This window comes from Erithacus rubecula (genome assembly GCF_903797595.1).
Source record: "Erithacus rubecula genome assembly, chromosome: 22".
Taxonomy (NCBI): domain Eukaryota; kingdom Metazoa; phylum Chordata; class Aves; order Passeriformes; family Muscicapidae; genus Erithacus; species Erithacus rubecula.
This window is the reverse complement of record NC_136674.1, coordinates 7,881,058-7,905,639: the sequence shown is the minus strand read 5'-3', so window position 1 is coordinate 7,905,639 and position 24,582 is coordinate 7,881,058. Positions and strand designations below refer to the sequence as shown.

Here is a 24,582-nt window from a genome sequence, read left to right as displayed (position 1 = left end):
TTTGCACCTGCCTGGGGACTCTGCATGGCTCTTCCTTGTACATCAGGCACCTGCACAACGGGGAGATTAGATCAGAGTGAAGAGGACTGCAGCCAAAAAGAAGCCCTGAGGACCCAGAACATCAGGGTACTACACTGCAATGAAGAGATGGACAGCAACTCAGCCCAGCAGCCCTTACAAGCCTGGAACACTCAGAGTGCAGGCAGAGAGCAGAGCTTTGACCCTGCTACAACAACAGGGGCCTTTCTCTGCAAACCACTGTCCTGCAGAGAGCAAAAGCCTTTAAGGTTAGGTCAGCAGTGTTCTATGGATGAAGAACCACAGACTGTGAGTATTCAGGGACTGAGGAGGTGCCCTGGTAGCACAGCTGCAGCTTAAAAATATAGCAGCACATTTTCCACACTGGAGCCACTGTTCTTACAGGTTAAATAACCCTGTAACTCTTTCCTAAATGAGAGAGGCCTTGATGTAAAAAACTCCTGAGTGCAGCTGCAGAAGGGAGTGCTAAAAAAGACAGTGATAATGAATCTGGGCACAGATCCAGGGAATAGATCAATGGAATGGATCCAGAGAATGGATTAATTCTCAATTTAGCACGAGATGTTACAGGCACTAATGAAGCCCCCCTAGAGCAAAATACTCCCCATGGAGTAAGAAGCTCCCCTGGAGAAGGGTGCCCACCCCCACATGGCTGCTCTACAGGCTACTCTGCACGGTGCCTCCCACACAAACAGCCTCTCAGTTGCCAGCTCCTCTTGCAGTGCCTCCTTTGGCTGTCCCCCAATGCCACTCCGGTACCCCTGGCCAAGGCAGGGCCCCCATGGCCTTTGCTCAGCCCTTGCCAGCCCCCTCAGCACACTTCCCCTGGTGAGGGCTCCCTGCACAGTGCCTCCCCCTCAGCAGCTGCTCTCCAGGGTGCCCCTCCTGCCAAGGAAATCCAGTGCCCAGCCCTACAATTACAGCTTCTGTGCTGCCCACTCCTTCCTCAGTGCTCCAGCCTCCACAGCCCCCATTCACCCACAGGCAGGTGGCCCTTGACAGCTTGGAATCACAAATCACAGCATGAGGCATATCAGCCAACTCTGAGATGTTTGGCCTTTGCTATCCATCCTAGCTCAGCCTACCTGTCCAAGCTCAGAACCATAAATCCCAGTTTTATGGCCTACATGGAGCACTAGCAGAATGCCAAGAAGACACATTGAAACACAGAGATCTTAGGCTGCTCTATTGTCAGAAAATTGCAGAAACTGGCATGGGAGAGCTTCTTTAATCAACACATAATGCTGTACATCCAAATCCCAGAATGCAGATGGGCTATCCTGGTGATATTTGTGACATCATTACTGAAACTCTGTAAAAACTAACCTTGTCTTTTCAGTGAGCTGTGGATTTTGACAGGAGTGTTTATTGCAGAGATTCAAAGCTGTCTGTGTCAATGTAGTGTTTTCCTGCATACTGGTAGCTTAGGAAGGTCTAAATTCCTTAATAGAAATGCTGATACATGGCATGATCAGTATATGCTCCCTTTCCAAGAATTTTAATTTTTAAGTCTGATTGCACTAAATTAATACTGATTTTTTGCTCAGAAATAATGATGTTACCAGTAACCATGAAAATTAGAAACTTGTATACCTGGTAGAATATTTACAAGTCAGTACCCCAAAAGTACCATTTATCACTATGTGGCTAATGTTTGAGTTTGTGAACAGCAAGATTCATATCTGTAAGACACAGTGCCCCCTCTAACAATTTGGGAGATCACTAGCTGGGAATCTTTTGGGTGGATAATAATGGAACAGCAATTAACCCCAGCATCAGCACATTGTATGATTCACAACAATTACTGGGAGCAATTATATGGGTCGTAAATCATACATTCTTTTGCTCACTTGAGGGCAAACCTTGAGCTTTATCTGTAGCAGCTATTTGGGAATTAGATATAATTAGCTAACACCTTTCCCCTGTAAAAGCAGACAGGACTGTATTAGCTTTGCTGTTTTGCTTTTTATCTGTGGAGAGACTCACAGCTGGCCTGTGGGCCAGAGAGGGTTAATGAATAAGGGTTATTTTTGAAACCTATTCTATCAAGGTAGTTGGCCTGGAGACTGAGAAGGAGGCAAGCAGAAGAAAAGCTGCACTGGGAAAAGCATTTTTAGAGAAGTCTTGGGAAAAAAACAGAAGTGCAGATGGGCTTTACACCAATGAACATCATGATGATCTACTGTAACCAATGATCAAAGTGTAAACTTTGTAGAGGGTATAAAAGACAGCTGGTTGTTGTAGTAAAGGGTATTAGCCTTCTGAAATGTAGTGTGTCTATTTGTATGCCATGCCTGCCTCTACAGCAACATCTGGTGACCCTGACATGATTTGCAGTTGGACTGCAGGAGGTCTGCAGTGGGGGCAGGGAGCCAGCAGCTGGTCCTGACCTAATTGAATTCTGGCATTAGGAACACAGGTGAGCTGCTGGAAAAAAATGGGAAGTCATGTATCATGTGAAGAAAGTGTTGTACTGTTGACAGGGAAAGGCTTACTGGAAAGAAGAGTATTGGAACCAGCAGCTCTGTAGTGTGTTGTGAGCTGTCACATGACTTTAAATACACATAAGCATTGCCTTTAGTGCTTGGAAAGACATTGAAAATTAACTGTGGGATATAAAATCTAAATGGGAGAAGAGCTGCAGAAGTTTGATAAAATACAATAAATATATATTGCAAACCTGGCTGAAAAAAATCTTTTTTTATTTTTTGTTGAAACATGGGAGGAAGTAGAGCATACAACCACCTGTTTTCATAAAATTGTAAATTTTTTTAACATTTTTTCCTTTGCTTAGGAACAATGAGAGATAAGAGTATAATGAGGACTGTTTGCAATCTGACAGAAAACAAACGCCTGGTGCAGCTAAAAAAGATTGGGTTTTGGTGTTTGCTGAATAAAAATGGGAAAAAAAAAAAAAAACAAAAACAAACAAACCCCAAAGAACTATGTTGGTTCCCTGGGCTATGAGACCCCCCCCATTAGAGTAGTCATTCAGTAGTCATACTGAAAAATAATTCAGCCCAAGGAATACCCCTGATTTTGTGATAAAACAGATCAGGATGCCATCAGACAGCACTTACAGGATGGCCAGGGGATCAGACCCAGTCAGCATGGGTTTAGGAGAGGAAGGTCATTTTAACCAACTTGATCTCCTTTTATGACCAAGTGACATGCCTGGTGGGTGCAGGAAAGGCTGTGGATGCTGTGTGTGACCTGGACTTCTTGAAGCACAAAATTACCCAAAACCTTTTCATAAAACAATAATGGAAGATAAAATAATCTTTAATATTCATCTTACCAAAACTGAACTCTTCTGCTGTTCTTCCCCCAATATTGGAAGCTTGATTTTCCAACTCAGAGATTTTCTGTCTCTTTTCAGGGGGTAGATAGTCATCATCATCTACAAGAAAGAAAATAAAAATAAAAATTAAAAAAAAAAACAAAAAAACAAAAAAACAAAAAAAAAAAAAAAAAAACAAACCACAGGTTTTATGTCCAGAGAATTAATTTGCAATGCTCTGAATTACAAACCTCTAACAGAAATTATGTACTGTGCTTATCTGGGCACAAAATTTTGCAACTAATTACTTACCTGAGAAACTTTAGAAAGCTCCTGCTCTTACCTCAGAAGGAACAACTTGTTCCTTCAAACAGGCCTGAGAAATGCACAAGATTGTAAAAAAAAAAAACAAAACCACCACAACCTGCTTCTGTACCTCCTAAGGAAAACAACATTGTCTTCTGAAACATGGCAGGACATTGCATGATGCTAAAATGATCATGTAACAGCAAAAGGAATCACAAAATAAATTGTGCAGATAGGGACTACCATTTTTATCTAACTGGAAGTAACATCATCCCACCAGCAGATCTCAAAAGACAATACCTAGCTTTAGTCTTCAAGAGCTCAAATCTTCTACACTCACTTTCAAAGCAGTGTAAAACTAATGGGTGCCAATGAAATTCATCTAACAGGTCAACTCTACCTTAAACACACACAAGAGAACAGAGAACAGCCAACTAAATAATCTGCCAAAGAGCTGCTACTTAGCCACTCAATTCCCTATCTTCTTAAGGTAATGTGCTTTGTAGACTGCCCAACTATCAGTATCTCCAACCTTAGAGGAAAATGGTTAGAGCAGACAAAGAAAACAAATTTCACATACAGAAAAACATGTAACCACGTCATCAAGGGTATGGTTTACATAGCAAGAATATTATCATATACTGACATATCCTGTACCTATACAGTTCTGCTATACTCTATCAGGGAAAAAATTTTCAGACCACTGTTAATTTTGTGGTAAAGGCCTTTACATATATGCAGAGAACTTAATGACTCTTTCATACACAAAATGTCACATATATAACTACAGTGAGTTTATAAAACAATGTACTCTCCAGAATGAATCAATGTTAGAACATCTGGTCCATTCAATGCAGATTTTTCATTACCAACACATGAAAAATAAGCAAAAGATACAATTTGCTCTCTAGCAAATTTCAAAATCATTTCAAAACCAGCCAAGTAAGGCCAATATGCTTCAGTATATTGTGATTTTCTAATACTTCCCTCAATCAGGTTTCTTTACCAAGCATTTCACAACCAAACTACACTGAACACTGGCACATAATTCTCTTCATTCAGTACCAAGTAATGTAGGAAATGGAAAACACATCTTGGATATAAAAATGCCCAACCAACTGAAATCAATGACCAGAAGCACTGACCATCACTAGTGATTTCTGGCTCAGTATCCATTCTGAATTCTGACATGCCATGCTGTTGGGAGGGATCTGAAAGAGAAAACCAGGACTGCTCAGTGATGGACACAGAAAAAATTTTCAACTCCATGCTTTAACATTCATACCAACACTATCAAAGAAGCCCCTTGCACTCCCAGCATGCAATAAATACACAAAGATATGTTCCCATGAGCCTTTACAAATATAAAGTAAAAAGATACCACAGTAAAAACACGTAAGAAATTTTAAACTGTTTTTAATCCTTACTATTTAAAGTAAGGATTTCCACAGGACAAATTCCACAATTATTTTGTTCACATCAACAACACTCAGAAAGCGTTTTTTGCATCTTAGAAATTCATGGTAAACAGAGCATTCAAATCTTATGATGAAATTCATGGTGTTCAATGCCAGTTAATATTTTCTAGTCTTTTCAAATAAGCAATGTACTACTTTTAATGAAAAGAATTGTAAAAAAGTGCACATTTTTTTTTTGTATAGGCATTTAAGCTTTTAGAGTTTCAGTAAGGAACTGCTTCCACTAAAACAGACTTCCCATTTATTTTTTTCTTTATGTGCTCACTCACCTCACACTAACTAAAAGAAAAAGTTGCACTCACCATTTATAAACCAGAGTTTAATAAAACTTTATAAGCCATTATGAAACAGATTGATTATCTTGAGAATTGCACCAAATCACAAATAACTAGTGCTTTAGAGGGATCAAACTGATGCTTCTATTTGAATTTAGAAAAGGAAGAAATTAAGTTCCAATCTACATGTTTAAATTCCAATACCCTCAACTTCATGGCAAATCATGTAACAAAGGTGTGAAAAACAAAACTCACACATTCAATTCCTTAAACAGATGTGAGAAAAAATACAAGCAAAAACATCTACCTGTGTAACTTTTTCCAGGAGGAATTTCTTCTTCTATCTCTGGTGTTTTGGTAGGGCCTGCTTGAGAAAAGAGAGAACAGTTTTTAAGGGAATCTCTCAACTAACATGTATTTACATACTATAGAGGAATTTGCCAAGTAACTTTTCATTTCATATATTATGTGCTCACTTCATACTTTCTTTAATGCTGAACTTTGGAAAGACTGTGTTAAATATCAAATATTTATAAATCCTTATTTATTTGGTTCAATAGAATAAAAATGTGGTTAATGGCAGCATTGTGCATTTCTTGAACTACTGAACAGTCAAGAGACTCATGCTGAACAGCAAGCTTCCAGCTAATACACTAATTTTTTAAAAGGAAATGCTGATGCTTCTGCTTTTCTTCCATGACATTTTAATCATCACCTGGATTTTTTTTCTTTTCAATAAAGTTTATATTCCTAAGGAGCATTCTTTGATTTCAAAATTCCTACCTACATTAAAAAACATAAACTCATAAGGATTAAAGGAATTTATGGCACTCCAAGAGTGTTTATTGTTCATTACAACAGTTCTTTTGAAGACTACAGGCAGACTGGTTAAAAAAGACTGGTGCAGAAAGCAGTACAGAAACTACATTTAACATATTAAATTAACACTCCTAAAATCCTACTGCTCACTGCTCTGGCTCTCCTGCAGCCATGCCAGAAGGGTGAGCTGCTTACAGCACAAACTACAGCACAGAAATAACACAGGATGGAAAACTTGCCTATGTGTGACAAACAGGAGTAACTGCAACTGATCCATTTGTTCTGTGCAAATCAAATAATTTCTGTGCTCATCTGCAAAAGCAATCTACAGAAGCTCATATAGCAGACCAGAAATTCCAGTTATTTGGAGATATGCTCAATACTGATTACATGATGTACTGTGTGCAAGTTACTGAAACTTCAAACTAAAGAAAAAATGCAAGCAACGCTCCAGAAAGCATCACTGTAATGGTTTATTTCCTGTGTAACAAAGTTACTGGAGTTATAGAGTCTGCACACTGTACCCTCAGAAAAATACATCAAGCAGTTCAAAAGACTCCTGGAACTTCTTCAGACCAAACACACACATGCATTTGGGATAAAGTTGTTGTTTAAGTCTTTTGGTATTCTTCATAATAACTTGAATGATAGGCAGCATGGACATGCTGCATCCTAACAGAGCTAAGTAACTGCATGTTTAATGACCAAAAATTAGTAAAAGGAGAAGTATGGAGAGATCAACACTTAAGCAATCAATCCTTTCATGAGATAAACACATATGAAAATTAATATCATTACCTGAAGCACCAAATTGATAGTAGTTAGGATCATCTGTTTCCTGCTTCATTGCTATTGTTGACATTTTGGAAGGAATTTCTGTAGAAGTAACAAAGGAATCAAATTTGGAAACTAGTAATAAGTAGATTATTAAAGCAAAACAAACAAACAAAAAAACACTCACCAAGATCCTGGCTCATCTCTGTTAATAAAAAAAAAAAAAAAAATAACATTACATATCTGTTAAGCTAAAACAAAGCTTTCTGTCTTTGCTTCAGTTCAGTCCTCTGAACAGAATCTGGCTCTTTTTTTTTTTTAAGTTTGTTTTTTGCTTCAAATTAAGGCAAAATTTTGAACACACCTGAATCCTTGTTTGGTTCTGTTTTCACTTGAACAGGAGGATTACTATAAAAATAAACAAATCAAACAGAATTACATTATTAAAAACAAACTTTAGATTTCTGGGAAGTTCTTCAAGCTTTAAAGCTTGTTAAGCAAAATCAATCTCTCAGAATTGTTTCTAACAAGAACAGAAAATTTTAAAACCTGAAAATTGGCTTATCTGATTTTTCCACAAGTGACTTGCCAGCAATCTCCTATTCCTACATTTTTTTGAGGCATACACTATATTCAGATCATGTTTGCCATGTAAGGAGAGGTAAACACAGAAGCACAGAAAACTGATCCCTGTTTTCACATTAACAAATTTTGATGTATTACAAATACAGTATATTCATTTACTAATTTTTAAAAAATCACTTTTTCCAACTGAGGAGGAGGAATAAAAAATTATATCTGCTCTCCCTTACTGCTGTACCATAAATCATGGTAAACTTATTCCTGACTAACAGACTGTGCATTAAGAACACCCATTGGGCTAATTAAACTGAGGGGAATCTTTGTCATTTGTTTAACTTGCAACAGTTTCCTCACAAATAATGGTCAAAAGAAAGAGTGAGCTTCATGTTTTTTTATGCCAAGCACGCAAAAGTTATTCAAATGTCAGCAGAGCAGAAAAAGCAAATTAAGACAAAGATAACAACATGAAAATAAATGGTTGAGAAAAAAAAAATAAATTAAAAAAAAAAAAATCTACATTATTTTAAATTCACCTTCCACATGGAGGTATAACTGGATGACCAGGATCTGTCATTTCAGCTCCTGAAAGTTAAAAGACAGCATTGGAATTTCCTGTACTCCATTTACTTTAAACACAAATTGAAAATGTAACACTGATTTCACAAAGCAAAAGCCTGTCCACATTTTACAAGCATATGTGCATATTTTCCTTATTCACAGACAAGAAAAGAGCCCATTAAACCATACCTAGACACAAAGAGGTCCCATTTTTAGAATGTCACTTAGCACACTGAAATCCTACCTTGTTTTTGATAGAATTATATTATTAGCAGAATCTCTGTAATATTCCATCTCTAGTCCTCAATCTGAGCATAGGCAACACATCTCTAATTTTACTAATCATGCATCAACTTTGGCTCTTTCATCTAAGAAATTAAACTTTTCCTTTTTGACTACATTCCTACAGAGATTGCTTCATCATTTTCATAAAACAAATCCTCACACTTCTACATTGAGCAAGCAAAGCAACATGAAAAGGAACAGGAGAAGGGATTTCTCCTAAACGAGAAGTGAATCTCTGTAGAGTTTTACAAAACTCACTCAACCTTAGAATTTTTAATATATAAAGGCTTTCATAGGAACTACAACTAGCCAGTTCAGAAGATTAAATTACTTTTAAAAATGAAATAGAAGTGTCAAAATCTGCTGGGCAGTGGAACAGAAGTACTAGAAAGTCTTGGCATCTTCTAAAAACTGAAAGGAGCTCTTCTTCCATGAGTTCACTTCTCCTTCCCCTACAATACTACAGAATTCACATTAAATTTAAGTCCAGTAGAAGGACAAAGAATTAAATAGAGTGAACTTTATCAAGACAAAGACTGAAACAGAGTGAATTTCATCTCTGAGTTGCTCCTGGCAGATGCATGAAGGAAAGGGTTATAGCTCCACAAGTAAGGCAACTCACAGTCTAGAAATTTCTGCAGTTTGCCACTTTATTGACATGACCAAATGCTCTACATATATTGCTATCTAAATTGAAATTGCAATCTTCTGTTTAGTCTGAATAAGCATTAACTTACCTATGTGTTTCACTGGTTCAAGGAAAGGTCTGTGTGGAAATATGGAAAGAAAAACTCAGTTTTAGCAAAGACATTGTTAATTACTTGGTAGTGTACATTACAGAGAATATTCCTGTTTAAGAGAAACAGTCTGCAACACATTTGATTAGAAATTTAAATTAGTTTTACTTAAATGTAAAACCAAATTGGACAGACTAGAACAAGAAAGAGAGCAAATAACCTGTTGATACTAAAGGAGATCTCTGATTTGTTTTCCAAAATCCATTTCAGGGTGGAAACATCATAATTTGATGGATGTTGAAGTGTGAGTCCTTTGGGCAGGCCCTGCACTATCACAACAGACTGGTTCCTCTGAATCTCTTCATATGGAACAGGCACCATTGTTGACTGTCCTAAAGCTTTACCTAGGAAAAAAAGAGAAGGTTGGTTTGTTGTTGAGACTGCTGTTAGCAAAAGGATGAGTCCCTCATAAAACTTTGTAACTTTGGATAGGACTGGAGCAGAAGCAAAGTGTGGATGCAAATCTCAGAAAACCAAATATTGCTGGGAATAATAATATGCACTGTGCAGTTATCTCAAATCACATCCCACAAAACACACCAAGAAGAAACATTATGTGTATTTTTTGAAAATGGCTACTAAAAGTTTCTAAAAATAGCAGTGTAGTTGAAAGGCTAAGATCATGCAGTTTTTTCCTCTCAAACAGAAAAAAAAAAAAAATTTAAATCTAAAACAGCTCTTCATAAGAATTCAAAGCACCCACCATAGCAAAAGCAGAAAAATTCCTCCACAGACTTTCTAAGAACCTTCAGGTCCACAGCAGGCACCATCTGTCTGTTCACAGGTGGTGGTGTTCTCTTTTTCTGCAGTTCTGCAATCCTGTCCTCTTCTGTAACACCTGGCAGTTATTTATAAAAATAAGGCAAACATAAAATAGTAAATTAATATAAGTGCCTAGTCCCTTCACTTTATACTAGATTCTCAAGAAGGAATCCTGCCAGGAAATTGTAAGAATTTACTTGTATTAGCACTTATCTATATACATAAGCAATGAACAAATTTAAATTTACACCAGAATTATTATATCCTCCCTACAGTCTTTGCAAATATTATCCCCTGAAGAATATGAATGACAAATTGAGAGATGCATCCAAAGAGGCTCTTTTTGGCATAAAGATGTAGAAAACACTACTCATCTCACGAGAGGCTAAGACAATAAAAATAAAATGGTAAACTGCCAAGAAAAGAAGGACTAACAGAGTCACCAAGAAAAAAGATAAAATGTGAAGGGTCCCACATCTCTCTAGTGCTATGCATGACATCTTATACAGCAATTCTATTATGTCCTGGTTTATTTCTTCTTTATGTGCTCCACAGAACATTTTACAGAAGGGATCTGACTTTTGCCATGACAGCTCGTCTCTTTCAAAGGACATTTTAAGAACACACCTCTCACTGCTGAATAAGGGGAGCTACAAACAAGCCATCCTCACACAAAACAGAGATCAAAACAGAGCCCTACATCTTGTTCTAGTCTCTGAGCAAAAGGAGAGAGGAAGTAAGAACACTTCCAGTATTAAAAAGCAAACAGAAGTGATGGTTTCAGGTGGCAGCCTTCCTTTCTCATAATTCAATTCTAGATAAGATTTAGGGTTAGGGTTAGGATTTACTGAGAATCACCCAGCAAAACCAGAGGCAAGCAACATGCTTGCCTACCTGGAAGGAAAGGCAAGGGAGATCTGTGTTCCTTTGTGCAAGAGCATGATCAGTGCTGAAGCTGTGATCTGACTTCACCACAAGCCAGCACAGCAGTAAGCCTGAAACACTGAGATGAGCAACACCAGGAATGCTGGCATCAGAATTCTACACTGACACAAGAAAACAAACATCACTTTGTGTCAGCAATGGACAAGACAGACTTCAGGGAATGCCAATGCTGAAGTCAATTCACTGATTACAAAGGTCATTTACACAGCCTTACAGCTTTGAACAGAATTTTCTACTGCCAAGCAATAACCACATTGTCCATGTTCCTTATCAACATGCTCAACTACAATCTTTAGTTAGCCATGTGAAACAGCACCTTCAAAGGCAAAACACAACTATTCCTTTCCCACCTCCCTCAGATCTCTGTTGGAACTTCACATGGTTTTTACCCCACATGAACCAGGATGTCTGGCCCATCCATCATCTCCACAGAACTCCCTGTTCCACTGCTCAGCTGTCTCCCCTTAAGTTTGAACAAGTGATTACAAATGGGCTGTGAAATGAGCTGAAGCAGCAATGCTTTCAGTAAAACCACATTTATCATCGTAAAAACTCGTATCTTCATTTAAAAGAGAGTCTCATCCTTCCTCTGCAGATCATGTCTGCTTCATGCCCTGGGAACAAACCTCCAAGTGACATTATAAGCTTGCCAGCTCTTCAGGCCTGAAACTTTTGCTTTCTCTTCAGTATGAACTATCACAATGCAAAAAACGAATGCTAAACTGGAATACTGTTATAAACCTAGACCACAGGTGCTCAATCAATGACAGCTTTGAAGATTTGCCTGTGGACTTGGGATAAAGCATCTGTTTCCATTTACAGCTACATCTAATGTAGCTTTTAGAGTGGGTGTTTTCCCCATGTAACAAACTGATTCACTGAAAATGCCTTTACTGCCAGCAGCTTCAGAACATGTACTCACACTTTCTAAAAATAATAAACAAACTAAAATTAAGATTACAACACTGCCCACTTCATATGAAAATGAAAAGCAGGCAGATAAATTTTCTTTCTTTACTAGAAGACAAACCCTTATGGGGGTTCTTTATCACATGATTTTTATACATTTTCCTAAGATCATATTATGTGTCTGCCTCCCAAACCCTTCCCACAATCACTGGCTGATTTTAATCAAGACTCAGATTAAGGTCAAGAAATAAAATTAAGTTTCAAACACAGCATGATTTGTAACAGCCCTGCACAACTGATCAAACCTAGCAGACATTCACTCCTCCTGGCACTATGGATGGACACACAAACCCTGGGAGGTTACACAACTTCAGAGGCATTTCCAAAGCCTTTGCCACAGTTACTGGAGCCCCAAGCAGGATTCAGCTACATTTGGGAGGGGATGCCTAGGACATATGCAACAAGATCTGGTGCACAAGAGGGATAAGAGGGCTGTACTTACAGGGTAAATGGTTCACAAAGGGGGAGGAATGGTTATATGGTATAAGAATAGCATTCTACACAGTTATGAGCATCCTGCAGAATGAGTTCCACTCCTGCTCTGGATTCAGCAGGATTATAACTACACAACTCCCAACAACTCTCATTTTGCAATGACAGTGGACCACCTTGTGGGTGAAGGGATGCAAAGTCAGCCCAATGACCAGGCCACAGATATCCCCAGGCTGGTATTCATCTAAATGGCTGGTATGACATCTAAAACACAGCTGGGAAGGCATTCATGAAGTGCCTGAGGGCAGTACACTGGCTTTGGACTTCACTGACATAAGACAAGGGTTCAATGAGTCCCATAAGCAGTTTATTGATTGTCTCAGGGTCTAGACAAGACAAATTACACAAGAGTGAGCCAAAGATGAGTTATTCAAAAGACTGGCAGTATGGAATGCTAACCCTGAGTGTAAAAAGGTGCTGTGTGCTCTTCCAGCACAGCCAGAGCCTGTGTTAGCACAGATGATGGAGGCCTGCAATCACCTCAGAACACCTGAACACACCTGTAAGGAGCAGGCAATAGGACAAGGGATCTCACAAGCATTAGCCACAATATGGATCATCCTGCAGGGCCATCAACAACAGGGCCCCAGAACTTGCTATGGGTGCAGCCAAAATGGACATTTTGCAAAGTCATTCTTTTTTCCATCAGAATGCTGCTGCTCTTAATCAAATGTTTAATATTACTGGGGACCAAGCCCAAACAATCATTCCCAAAATTGCCAGAAGTGTTCTCTGCCATTTATTAGCACAGGAGTAAATCCCAGAGGGCTCTGTAGCCCAGAGATTTGGCAGAGTGATGTCATGCACCATACACCTTTTGGCACATTTAAGTAGAGACCCAGCAATAGATGAAAGTCTTGCAAAGGCTCTCTATGTATTTAATTTTTTGAACAATTCTTTCATGGAGGCTAACCCACTGATAATCAGATACTTTACCAATACAACACAAGCACAGTTAAGAAAAAGATCCCCAGTGCTAGTCAAAGATCTAGAAACAATCCAAATTATGGGACCTTTTCTACTAACCACCTGGGAAAAAGGCTATGCTTGTGTTTCAACAGGTGGAGGACCTTGGTGGGTTCTGGTCTAAGAACATCAAGCTATATCTACACTGTGAGAAGAACCTCTCAGTGAAGAAAAGACCAAGACATCCAAAGAAAGATCCATAAATAACAAACATTAATTGTTTGCTTATTGATTTGTAGCCTTACTTTGCACTAAATAAAACTAAACTAAACTCCCAGACATGACCTTTAAAAGACTACTGCTCATCCTATGCAGCCTCTGAGATCCTCCTCCTCACCAGCAGCTGGACAGTCCCACTACCAAAGCAAAACGTTTGGGTAATGCTAGCTAACATCACACAGCAGGAAACCTTGTGCCTTTCTGTAACCAGCCCTGATAACTCCTTTTCCACCTGTTTAATCAGGCTACCATATCTCATAAACCCAAATATAAGCATGGATGAGAAGCCAGTGCTTCCCACAGTACAAAATTTGAATTAGAGATCTAGCCAGCAAATCAAATAGCAAATTCCCATAATTTCAGATTCCCTACTAATAGATGTGTCCAGTACACAGTCCCTGGTGTATCAGGGCCCATGATACCACTGTATTGGCAATAAAACAGTACCTAAGGTGTCAGGAAGTCATTTAAGCAACAAAGACAAAAGAAAAAAAGAAATCCTGGGAAAAACTGAACTCCCTCCCCAGTACTCAGACAGCAGCGTTGTTTTCATAAACAACAATATCAAAAGATTGTCCCTGTAAAAAATAAAAGGAAGAGTAAATGATTCATGTTATACTTGATTCCTCAGTCAGGTTGCAAATCTACATTTTGGTATCAGGGATCTGTTACAACCCAACATCACGATGACTTTCCTTGGAGTAAATATGTGCACAGAAAGTCACTGTCCATGCCAGTAGGAGTGACAAAAAATATTCAGAGCTCTACTATAAACAACTGACCATGAGATAGAGCCTCCAAGAGAACTTTACATAGCAGCAAAATCATTTTTGGGAGTCTGCTACAGACTAAACATAGCTGCTTTCTAAGCAATGTTTAACCTGACAACAACAATTTGATAGTTTTTTTAACTCCTCCTCAGACTAATTGCTCCATCATACCCTACCCTTGACCTGCATCAGCTCTCTTTCTCTAGGCAAATAAATGCACATTTTGTTATTTATAAGGCAATGTCCACCACCAACACTTACCTATACAATACATCAATGATCCCCTAAATAGTCAATCAACCTTTGAGACCTATCCCTAAAAATACTGTCCTGTATGAATGAATCACGTTTTACGAACACAAAAGTTCCACTGTTTTACTGTAAAAATGAAATAAAACAAAACCACACCCTAGATGTACTTAAAGCAGTACAAAAGCAATGCAGATATAATTTTAAATCATGATGGTACAGATGCATGCTTCTGTCTACTAAATAAAAGTGTTATAAAAAAGCTACATGAAAAAAATACTATCTTGTCAAAACTGTGCATCTGCTTTAGTAAGGCATGAAGTGATCTGAAGAACCAGGACCACCTGAGCTGACAGAAGTACTTCTCTACCTGTTCAGTGCTCTTCTCAGTCTTCCTGAGTGGAAAAAAGTTTGGAGGGAGGTATACAAAGCAAAATTAAAACACACTAGACAGTCTATTACTTCTTATTGTGGAAATTTGTCACATTATGTGAGGAAAAAATAATCATTTCCAGCCATTGTAGAAATAACACTCCAAACAAGACCACTGTTACTGCTCATTTTTATGTTCCTAAACAGCTTGATTTGCCAGACCCAACATAATTATAGCATGCAGCCATGATAGACAGAATTTTGCTCCCAAAGTTATTAATATTGTGCATTATACATTATACAGCTTGTGACATACAAAAAAAAAAAAATTAAAAAAAAAAAAAGCATAGTACTTACAGTATTCAATAAATTCGGTCTTAATCTCTTCCCTCGAGTTGACAAAGGCTTTTCCCCTCTCAGTTCCAACTACAAAAACATTTTTTTCATATACACCAATACAGGCAATTTCTGCCTTGGACTTGGCAAGTTCTTTACACTGTCAAAAGAAAAGGAAAAAGCTTTTAATACCATAGTTAAGATGCAGTTAATAAAAAACCATGTGACATCATGTAAAACAACTACTGTACTATTGCAAGCATCCACCCTTCAGAAGGTACTGTGAGCACCATAACATCAGCCAGCAGCAAAGCACCATTTACACATCTGGAATGCCTCTCATCAGAAATCTTAAAAGTATTGTGGATTCATTAGCAAAATTAAGGTCTTGTATAGATTCAGACATTGTATTGCTTTTAATTAAAATTACTTATGACAATAATCCATGTTAAATTATCACTTCCATAATGGTCATACTGAGTGTCTTACTGCAACTTCCAACAAAGCAAACAGGAGTTCTGTACATTCACTGCACACTTCTCACACCATGTTCTGTTCAGAAAGATGTGGCTCCAAGAGGAGGGCTCCCTGTAGTCTGCCCTGTCCTGCCTGCTGGGCCCAGGCTCAGGTGAATTCCCCTGAATGGAAGGATTGCACCATCCCTGCAAACACCTACATATGTTCTGCCAGGAGAAATTTCTGGCAAGAGTTAAGGCAGGAAGCCTATGGAGAGAACAAGGATCCCAAGAATACTACCTGGTCATCTCACAAGTTATCACAAAAGGTCAGTCTCTCCTAAGAACTAAATCAGAGTTTGCTACAACCTATAAAAACACCAACAGTTGCAGGATGGGAGGAAAAAAGTGACACAAAGAACCAAGTATATCAAATGGGATAGAAGACTTGCAGTATATTCTTTTAAGTATTCCACTCAAAGTATCATTGTTAAAAAGAAAATGTTTGTTCTTGCTTATCATTAAAAAAAAAAACAATTTTAAAGAACCAAATCTTGGACAGTGCCTCAACTTCAAGGAAATGGGACAGACATTTCTACTCACAGCCCCAGCCAACCATAAACACCACCACACAATTGAATAATCTCTAAAAAACATACCAACAGATGGTATGCAAAAAAAAAAGAACTATTTTCTGAATAAGTTTTGTTGGGTTGGTACAGCAGCTGAAGACAAGGCATTAGCCTCAAAACCATTTATTCACTCTACATCACATATGACAAAGATCACTCCTGCCTTTCAACCACACTGTACCTAAGCAATCAACAAATATTTCTGATTTATTAGACAAAATAATTTTTAAAACAACCACACCACAACAAGAAACAGAAACAAGATTACTGACAGCATGATTTATCACAAGCAAAGGTAGAGTTACAGCTGGTTGGACAACACACACCACTGTACAGATGCAACAATCCACCTTCCCTGCTGCCCAGTGGGAAGCAACACACTGATGTAATTCCTGAAAATACCAAGACAGATTTATATGCAGAAATTTAACTTTTCTACTAACCATTGACTCAAGTCCTGACATGAGGAATGTAACCACCATTCTGCTTTCCAAGGATTCCTCAACATGGAGGGATGTTGCTCGTGCTATAGTTTGAGCCATTTTGCTCCTGTAAAATGAAAGGAGAAAATCTTGTCAGATACATACAACAGTGCAAAAAACTGAAAATCTCTCTTAAGCAAGCAAAGAAAAAAATAAATTTGAAATCCCACAGAACACAGCCCACTACACACAAGGAACCAAACAAATAGGTAAATTAACAGGAGAAAGAGCTTGTTTTTCTATTATTTTATGCTTCCTGCTGTTCCATCAAAGCAGGAGCTAAACACATAAAACCATAAAGATTTTAGTAAGATAAAATGTTGTATCATGATCAGGCCACAAACTGCGGCCAGAAAAATGCATTTTAATTAATTAGCTGAATTTCCATTGGTTTTTCTAACCATATCTAGATAAACAGTAACAAACACTGGTATTAACAAACAAATGGCAAATTATAATTATGACCCAGGTATTAGAACCACCTGACAGCAATTGAGAGAAGGGTCTCTGCTTGATCTAAGCAAGAAGCCCAAGCCAATTTATTGATCCCACAGCTCAGGTTGGGCTATAGGCAATAGCTGCAATATTTATGTTTCTCAGCAAAACTGATTAACCACACCTGCACACTTAGCAACACTGACTGCACCTGCACTCTTGCATGATGTTTTTAGACAAAGCACAACATTCCTTTTGCTTCATCCTACACATTTCTGTTTGAAGTTCCCAAGGCTTCTGGCCCACCAAGTGCAGGATGTCCACATTATACCACATTATCCATCAACTTTCTGCTCCACTACTCAGCTGCCACCCTACAACCACCTTTCCTATAACTATGATGGCCCAGCTCAAAACAAACTGTTGCATATAGGTAAAATTTTATAAAAGAAAGGCCTTGTAAAAAATATTTCAGGTCTTGCAATTCTGGCTAAATTAAGCCTGTTAAGTTCCCATGAGAAAAGAAATCTAAGAATGAGAATCAGTTTCCATAACAATCTATTCTTGTGAGAAAAATAGTTCACACTTGCAAAAATAAGAAGCCTATCCCAGAATCCATGAAGGAAATATGTGAACTGTCTAGAAAGAAAGATATTTGATGGATATGAATATTTACCAACCAATGAACTGAGTTTCAGTGGATTATTAACCAATTGAATTTAACATGGTGTCTCCTGATACTCCTATAAATATTAGCTATGTGAATAAAGACTCAGCTGTTCTGCATGAAGAAACAAGAGTGTGTCTCATCTCATTTCTATAACTCAATGTCTGTAGTGACAACAATCACCACCCTGCTCCAAAATCACAGCCTCAAAGACTACTGTCACCAAAATGTGACATTCTTATTTGCATATGTTTCAGCTGTGGAATTAACTAAAAGCTTCAAAAGTTTCAATTAAGGTGCTAAAATTAATAACTAAATCTCAGCAGTGATGCAAAAAAAAAAAATAAGTTCTTTCTGTAGGTCATTCAGGAGATTTTCAACCTATTTAAGACATATGTAATGATCAAGACTTGTTTATATAAGACTGATACATATGAGAATGAAGTTTCAGCAGCTTCTAAGAGCACGTTTTTCTATTGGAGTATTGCAACTTCTAATGTTTACATACACCTAGAGCAATAACCTGACATGCCTAGAGGAAGAGAGAACTGGTAGAAAATTTAGCTGTAACAAGTCCACATCCAAGTTAAGAAAAATCCCAATAGACAAGAGATATCAAATAAACCAGACAATTCACAGGCTGATGAGATACCTTGCTGCTCCTGTAGAACCTGACCATACAAAGTGGCTCAAATTTTCAAAAGGTGACATGACAGAAACCCAAATGACAGACATTGCAAACTCAAAAGACATACAGTAGCCTTCTGGCTCTCAGGCACAGGCCAGCAAGCTGCATTTTGGAGTAAGTGCATTCTGGATAAAGTGGCAGAGAAAGGCACAGTCAGATGTTGGAGGATGCTAGAAATGAAGATGCTGAACACTGGCACCTGCTAAACTGAGGAGGAAGCAAACAGGTTTTTCACTGGGTCAGATGTCCCAGCTCTGACTTCCCCAAATCCTCGTGCACCTCCAGCCTCCTCTCTGCTGGGGTGAGGAGCAGAACAGCCCTTGGCTCTGTACAAACACTGCTCAGAGGGAATGAAAACATCCCTGAGTTATCATCACTGTTTCCACCAGAAATCCAGAACAGGGTTCTACCCCAGCTACTAAGAAAACTATCTCTGTCAGAGCCAGCACACTGCCTAAGGAGAAGACCACCACAATACAGTGCTAAAAAAATCCATGAGTTTTCCTTTTAGAAGGAGAAAACTGAAGACCAAATGTTACAACCCACCCCTGAAGACAGGGTAAATGATACCCCTGAGGCTCTATTAACCCAGGGCGGGGTTACCCAGGTTACATCCCCTAGTCTAACAGTGAAAGATCAGTGTAAACATACATATAAACAAGAAAGTATACACATATATTTATCTATGTGTATGTGTCTTAGTCTCAAAGACAGGTGTCTGCCAAGGAAGGTGGGAACCTCCCTTGGAGTGGAGAGTATGACCTCCTTCCCTCTGAATTATTATAATTTGTAACTGAGGGGCTTTCAGGCAAAGATATGGGCAAAGGAATAGCACTTCTTTACTGATATGTGCAGCAAGGCAAACAGCGGCAGCAGCAGCGCCCCTGTCCCGCTGCAGCGCGGGGTGCCGGCCCTGGCTGCAGTTGCGGGCACGACCGGCAGGGGCGCTGCTGGCTCCCGGCGGGCAGGCTGCGGGGGCTCCCCGCGCCGCCAGGGGGCGCTGTGGCGCGGCCCGGGCCCCACACGCTGATGGCGGGAAGGGATGGAGGGGAAGGGATGGGGGAGAGGCTTCGCTCCGCAAACCCCCCGGGCAGCCGAGCCCGGGGCCGCAGCGGGAACCCCGGGAGCAGCGGCAGCAGCGGCAGGAACCAGCTCGGCCTGGGCAGCGAGAGCGGCTGACACTCGGCAGCTGCAGCTGAACTGCTGTCCCGGCAGGCAGGGAGTGCGGCTGCAGGGCAGCCATAAACCCGCAGCAGCGGCAGAGGCGCGGCGGGGCTGAGCAGCAGCAGCCCGGATCGGAACAGCCCGGGAGAGGCTCCCTGGGAGGGGAAAGGAGCTCGGGGATCCCGGGGGTTCCCCTGAGGCACCCAGCAGATGGTGAAATCCCTTTTTTAGCGAGGCAGGCTGTTAATGAGGCCCAGTGCAATGGCTGCTCATACCAGCAGAGCTGCGCTCACGGTAGAAGAAAGGCAGAAAACAGAACCCGCAGCGGTGGGGAACTCTCCCCACAGCGACCCTAGGAATGCTGAGAGAACAGAGCCAGCAGCTGCCCCAGCCCCTTTTTTCCCTGCCCAATTCTCCCAGAATCTCTGAAGGAGAGAAACCCCCAGGTAAGAGTGCAGCCAGGTGCCCTTCTCCCCTGAGCTTGGCAACTTCTTTTGTCTCCCCTAAGTACCCGGTCATTCTGGTTTCTAAGCAACAAAATAGAGAATATTCCCAAAGAATAAGTAAACAAAAGGAAAACCCCTAACCTCCAACAATATGATACGTTTATTTTAGAACAATTTTGTTGCAGTAGAAAAGAGTGGAATAAATTTGACTCCTGATAACTAAATTGTAGCTATATTACCAAAATTGTATTAATAATATAATTGTTACAAAGCAAAAAAAAAAAAGGAAAAGGTGACACAAAGCAGATGGAATCTTTCAGTTGTGGGAGTAGAATTAGGATGTAGGTTTGATAAGCAGCATCTGGAAATAAAAAGCCTAAACTGTGCCCTCCTACCCAGTTGCCTGTCATACCCAAAGATCTGCCCCTCGTTGTGAAATATTCTTTGCCCTTCCCCCTGCCAAGCTGTCAATCCCTCCTTGTGCCAACCCTCTTCTTGGAAATCCCCTCTGCAAATCCCCAGATTGGTTTGTTTAAATTATTCCCTCCCCTGTGTTTCCTCATTGGGTTATGTATTGCAAGATCCATCTTGCACTCCTCCCCAGCCTTCCCCCATCGGTTGAGAAGTTGTACCTTCCCCTAGGACTGCCCTATATAAAAGTCCCTGCACCCCCAGCATATTTTGTGTTTTATTCCTTGACCCTCCTTGATAATAAACCTCCTCGGAAACCATATGGAAGACTTCTCTCTCTCTCCCTTGGCTCTGCCTGAGCTCGCGGGTTAAATCCAGCACCACGCCAGGCTCTGTCACAGAACAGAACTCCAGGGACCAGAAATAGGAGTCAACTCGACAAGCCAGAGTTTAGGAATGTGCCAGTAACTTTTTCCTCAGAAAACTACAAATACATAATCTTTTTAGAGGAACACAAGCTTCAATAAAACTTCTATGGAAAGATTCTCATGTTGTGATGGATAAGGAAAAAGGTTCCCAGTAGTGGTACCTCAGATGTCATTAGAGTCCCCTATACCAGGCTGTTTAGGAGACAAACTCTTCTGCCATCTAATCTACATAACAGAATTACAAGCCTATTTTTTTGTTTAGTTACTGTTTTCTTTCCTTTAAAATGCTTCATTAGATTTTGTTATTTTAAACGCAGACTTCAAGTTAAACAAGCAGAAAAAAAATAAGAGGTATATTTAAAAAAGGTGTCTAAAAGTTGTTCCTCATTTTGAGATACTGAAGGAAAGACTTGTACACCAAAAAGTCAGCTACATGATCAGCTTACAGAGGACAGCTGCACTCATGAAATAGTCACCATGCAGATGTTTCTCTCAAGCACCTTACATACCAGACCTCTGGTAAAAGAAGCCTGCAAACAAAGAACTGGCAACACAATATGTGTACCCAAAATATTGGGATAATTGATAAAAGATTTATGTTAATCATAGAAGGTTTGGAGTTTGTATAAACCAGAATACTTAGGTGAGGCAGGGACCCAGATAAAGGAAAACATATGATTTAATAATTCTATTTTTAATTCCCCTGTTATGAATATTGTGTTTTCTAAATAAGTTGTAAGTACTACCAGTTTGCAAAACACAACTTTCCCAAAGCCCCAGTAGATTTTGCTAAATCAGATTTCCTGCCTTTGTGTAATCAATTGAGGCTTATCTACTAAGACCAAATTTCTGCCATTTTTTATCTATCAAGACCAGATGGTTATCCAGGAGACTTGACAAATCTCTCAGACTTCAAATCACCTCGAGATCTCATGGATGCTTTTTGACCATCACTGCTCACCCTGAAAAATTATGACAGCAAAAAAACCCAAAAATTATTGATTACTATGAGAAAAGCATACTAAAGAGAAGCTGCAAACCAAGGTTTGATGGAGCATGGAGTGGGCAGTGACCCCTCACATTTTCCTCTGACTGCATTGCTCTGTCTATATAAAATAAAGCAAACTAAATTTTGCTAAATATCCAGAGTTTTTGTTTCTCATTTATAACAATATTTTGTGGCTAAAAACACTGTTGTGAAGCCAAGAGAGGGTATTAAGGTTATATGCCCATAGAGATGTACAATTATTTGCCAACCTCTCTTAAACAGCAGGCTGAGAGGCTTCTGCAGCAATTCTTTGTTGTCAGCTGGAGTTGTTCTTCACTAGTGGCTGTGCTGTTGCACACAGGACCACTAAGATCATTAGAGAGATGGAACAACTATACTAAGAAGAAAAGTTGGAAGAATTGGGATTGTTCAGCCTGGAGAAAAGAAAGCCCCAAGAAGACCTAATTGTGGCATTTCAGAACCTAAAGGCAGCCTACAAGAGCAGGACAGGGACTTTGAACAAGAGCCTGGAGAGAAAGGACTAGGGGAAAAGACTTCCACTGGCAGAGGGCAGGGTTAGACTGGATATTTTGAGGGTGGTGATGCCTATACACACAGTCTGAGTCATAAGGTACCAATACAACTTGATATATCTATATAATCTGATATCAAAATAACCTGAATTATCTATATAACATGATATCAATACAAACTGAATTATCTATATAAGATGATATCAATATAACCTGAATTATAGCTCTTTATACCTATATAACCTGATTTAAATTCTTTTCTATACAATGTAATGGTTATTACATGGTTAACTAGTTGTGTAATGCTGAATAGACACAAAAGAAGGAAAAAACTCACCAGGTGGATAGCTTTAGAGATAGATAAATATAGTACTGATGAAAAATTGGCAACTGCAAAGCTAATTAGCCACAAAATAAAGAAATTAAGACCAGACAGACCAAATAACACCTTAACTATGCATGATCCGAAGACAAAGTTGAAAAGTTCAGATGCAAAGAAGACCTTGAAAGCCTTCACTAGCAACCCTCAAAAACCCCCGACCTGGGGAGGGACAAGCACCGTGCAAAAAAATTATCCGATAACCAGGAGCTCCTACTATGTAAATTAGTTCCGGCGCACATGTGATGATCTCATAGTGACATAGAAACACTAATAAATACTCACTGTATAAATATACCACAGCACTCGCCAAAGGTGGGTGAGCTAGGTGGAGATATCCTCCTCACCACCAGCACTGAAGTAAGCAAATTCCCAATCAGTCTATGGGGAATTATTATCTTTCTTTCAGACAACAAGTAGGACGCCCCGGCACAGGCTGCCCAGAGAAGCTGCGGCTGCCCCAGCCCTGGAAGTGTTCATCATCAAGCTGGGCAGTGCTAGGAGCCACCTGGTCTAGCAGAAGGTCTAGACAGAGCTGCAGGATTTTAAATCCAAAGCTTTCTCCGATTCAATAATTCCTACCCAGCAGCATGCAGCCTAGGTGCCAATGCCTGCCTTGGGTACGGTGAGAGCTCCTCACGTCTCCGCCGTGTGCTGTCCTACACAGTCCGAGCCGGACCCAGGTCTCCCCCCTGCTCGCAGCCGCGGGCGCAGCGCCGGCCCAGGCGCCGCCACAGCCGCTCAGAGCCGCCCCGCTCGGCTCCGCTCCGTCCGCCCTTTCCCTTCCCTTCCGGGCCCGGCCGCCAACGCGCGCAGGGTCCGGCACGCGCGGCCCTGCCAGCCAATGGGAGCGGCGGCGCGGCAGCAGCGCCCCCTGCTGCCCGCGGCGGGGCCGGCGGAGGGAGCGCAGCCCCCGTGCGAGCGGCGCAGGCAGCGACCCCGACGGCCGAGCGCCCTGAGCCCCTCACAGCCCCGAACCGCCGCCACCGCGCGTCACGGCCCGCGCCTCGCCCCGCTCCCCCCGCCGGGCCCCGCCTGGCCTCCCGCTCACCCGCCCCGGCCGCCGGCCGCCCGGTCCCTCTGGCTGGAGACGCCGCTCGGCTACGGCAGGACGCCGGGACAGCGGCGGTTTTTTCCGGGCGCTCTCGGCGCTGTCGAGTGGCGCCGCTCCTCGCGCGCGGTCGGGCCGACCCCAGCGCGGCAGCGGGCGGGGGCAGGTTGGCTGCGCAGCCGCGGAGCGCGGGCGCTCGCGGGGGCCGCCGGGAGCCGCAGTCTCGGCCAGGGGCGCGGGGCCCGCCCGCGCTGACGGGACCCCGGAGCTGCTCTCCGGAAACAGCGGCACCCACAGCCTGCGGCGGCTGAAAGCACGGCTTACGGCTCATCACCGCCCCATGGCAAAGCGGGGCCACAAACACCAGAGGTTTATGTCCAAAAAGAGACACAGGGTCCTGTAACTTCAGTCGAATACAGGGAGAGGCCATGCAGCATTGCCCTGGGGTCTCTCAGATTTTTGGAGGACACAGTCTCCTTTTGATCCTGATTTCCAGCGGCATTCCCCTCTCTCTCTCACCCTTGGCTGAGGTACTTGAGAGGTACACACT

At 40.9% G+C, this 24,582-nt stretch overlaps 1 protein-coding gene across 2 annotated transcripts in view; it reads right to left on the bottom strand.

The window, feature by feature from the left end:
* GTF2I (general transcription factor IIi) overlaps positions 1 to 24,244 on the bottom strand; it is a 65,311-nt gene extending 41,067 nt beyond the window's left edge. The window contains exons 1-13 of one of the 2 annotated variants that reach the window (XM_079324893.1): positions 24,033 to 24,244; positions 23,267 to 23,336; positions 16,804 to 16,909; positions 15,295 to 15,433; positions 9,897 to 10,031; positions 9,354 to 9,537; positions 9,134 to 9,162; positions 8,087 to 8,135; positions 7,336 to 7,379; positions 6,996 to 7,073; positions 5,686 to 5,742; positions 4,771 to 4,836; positions 3,338 to 3,439 (exon numbers count right to left, since the gene is read on the bottom strand). In XM_079324893.1, coding sequence (XP_079181019.1) covers positions 3,338 to 3,439; positions 4,771 to 4,836; positions 5,686 to 5,742; positions 6,996 to 7,073; positions 7,336 to 7,379; positions 8,087 to 8,135; positions 9,134 to 9,162; positions 9,354 to 9,537; positions 9,897 to 10,031; positions 15,295 to 15,433; positions 16,804 to 16,902 — 982 coding nt within the window. In that variant the 5' untranslated portion in view covers positions 16,903 to 16,909; positions 23,267 to 23,336; positions 24,033 to 24,244. The remainder of the gene's footprint in view (positions 1 to 3,337; positions 3,440 to 4,770; positions 4,837 to 5,685; positions 5,743 to 6,995; positions 7,074 to 7,335; positions 7,380 to 8,086; positions 8,136 to 9,133; positions 9,163 to 9,353; positions 9,538 to 9,896; positions 10,032 to 15,294; positions 15,434 to 16,803; positions 16,910 to 23,266; positions 23,337 to 24,032) is intronic. The other variant, XM_079324894.1, reaches the window with a different exon arrangement.
* Between the last annotated feature and the right edge of the window lie 338 nt (positions 24,245 to 24,582).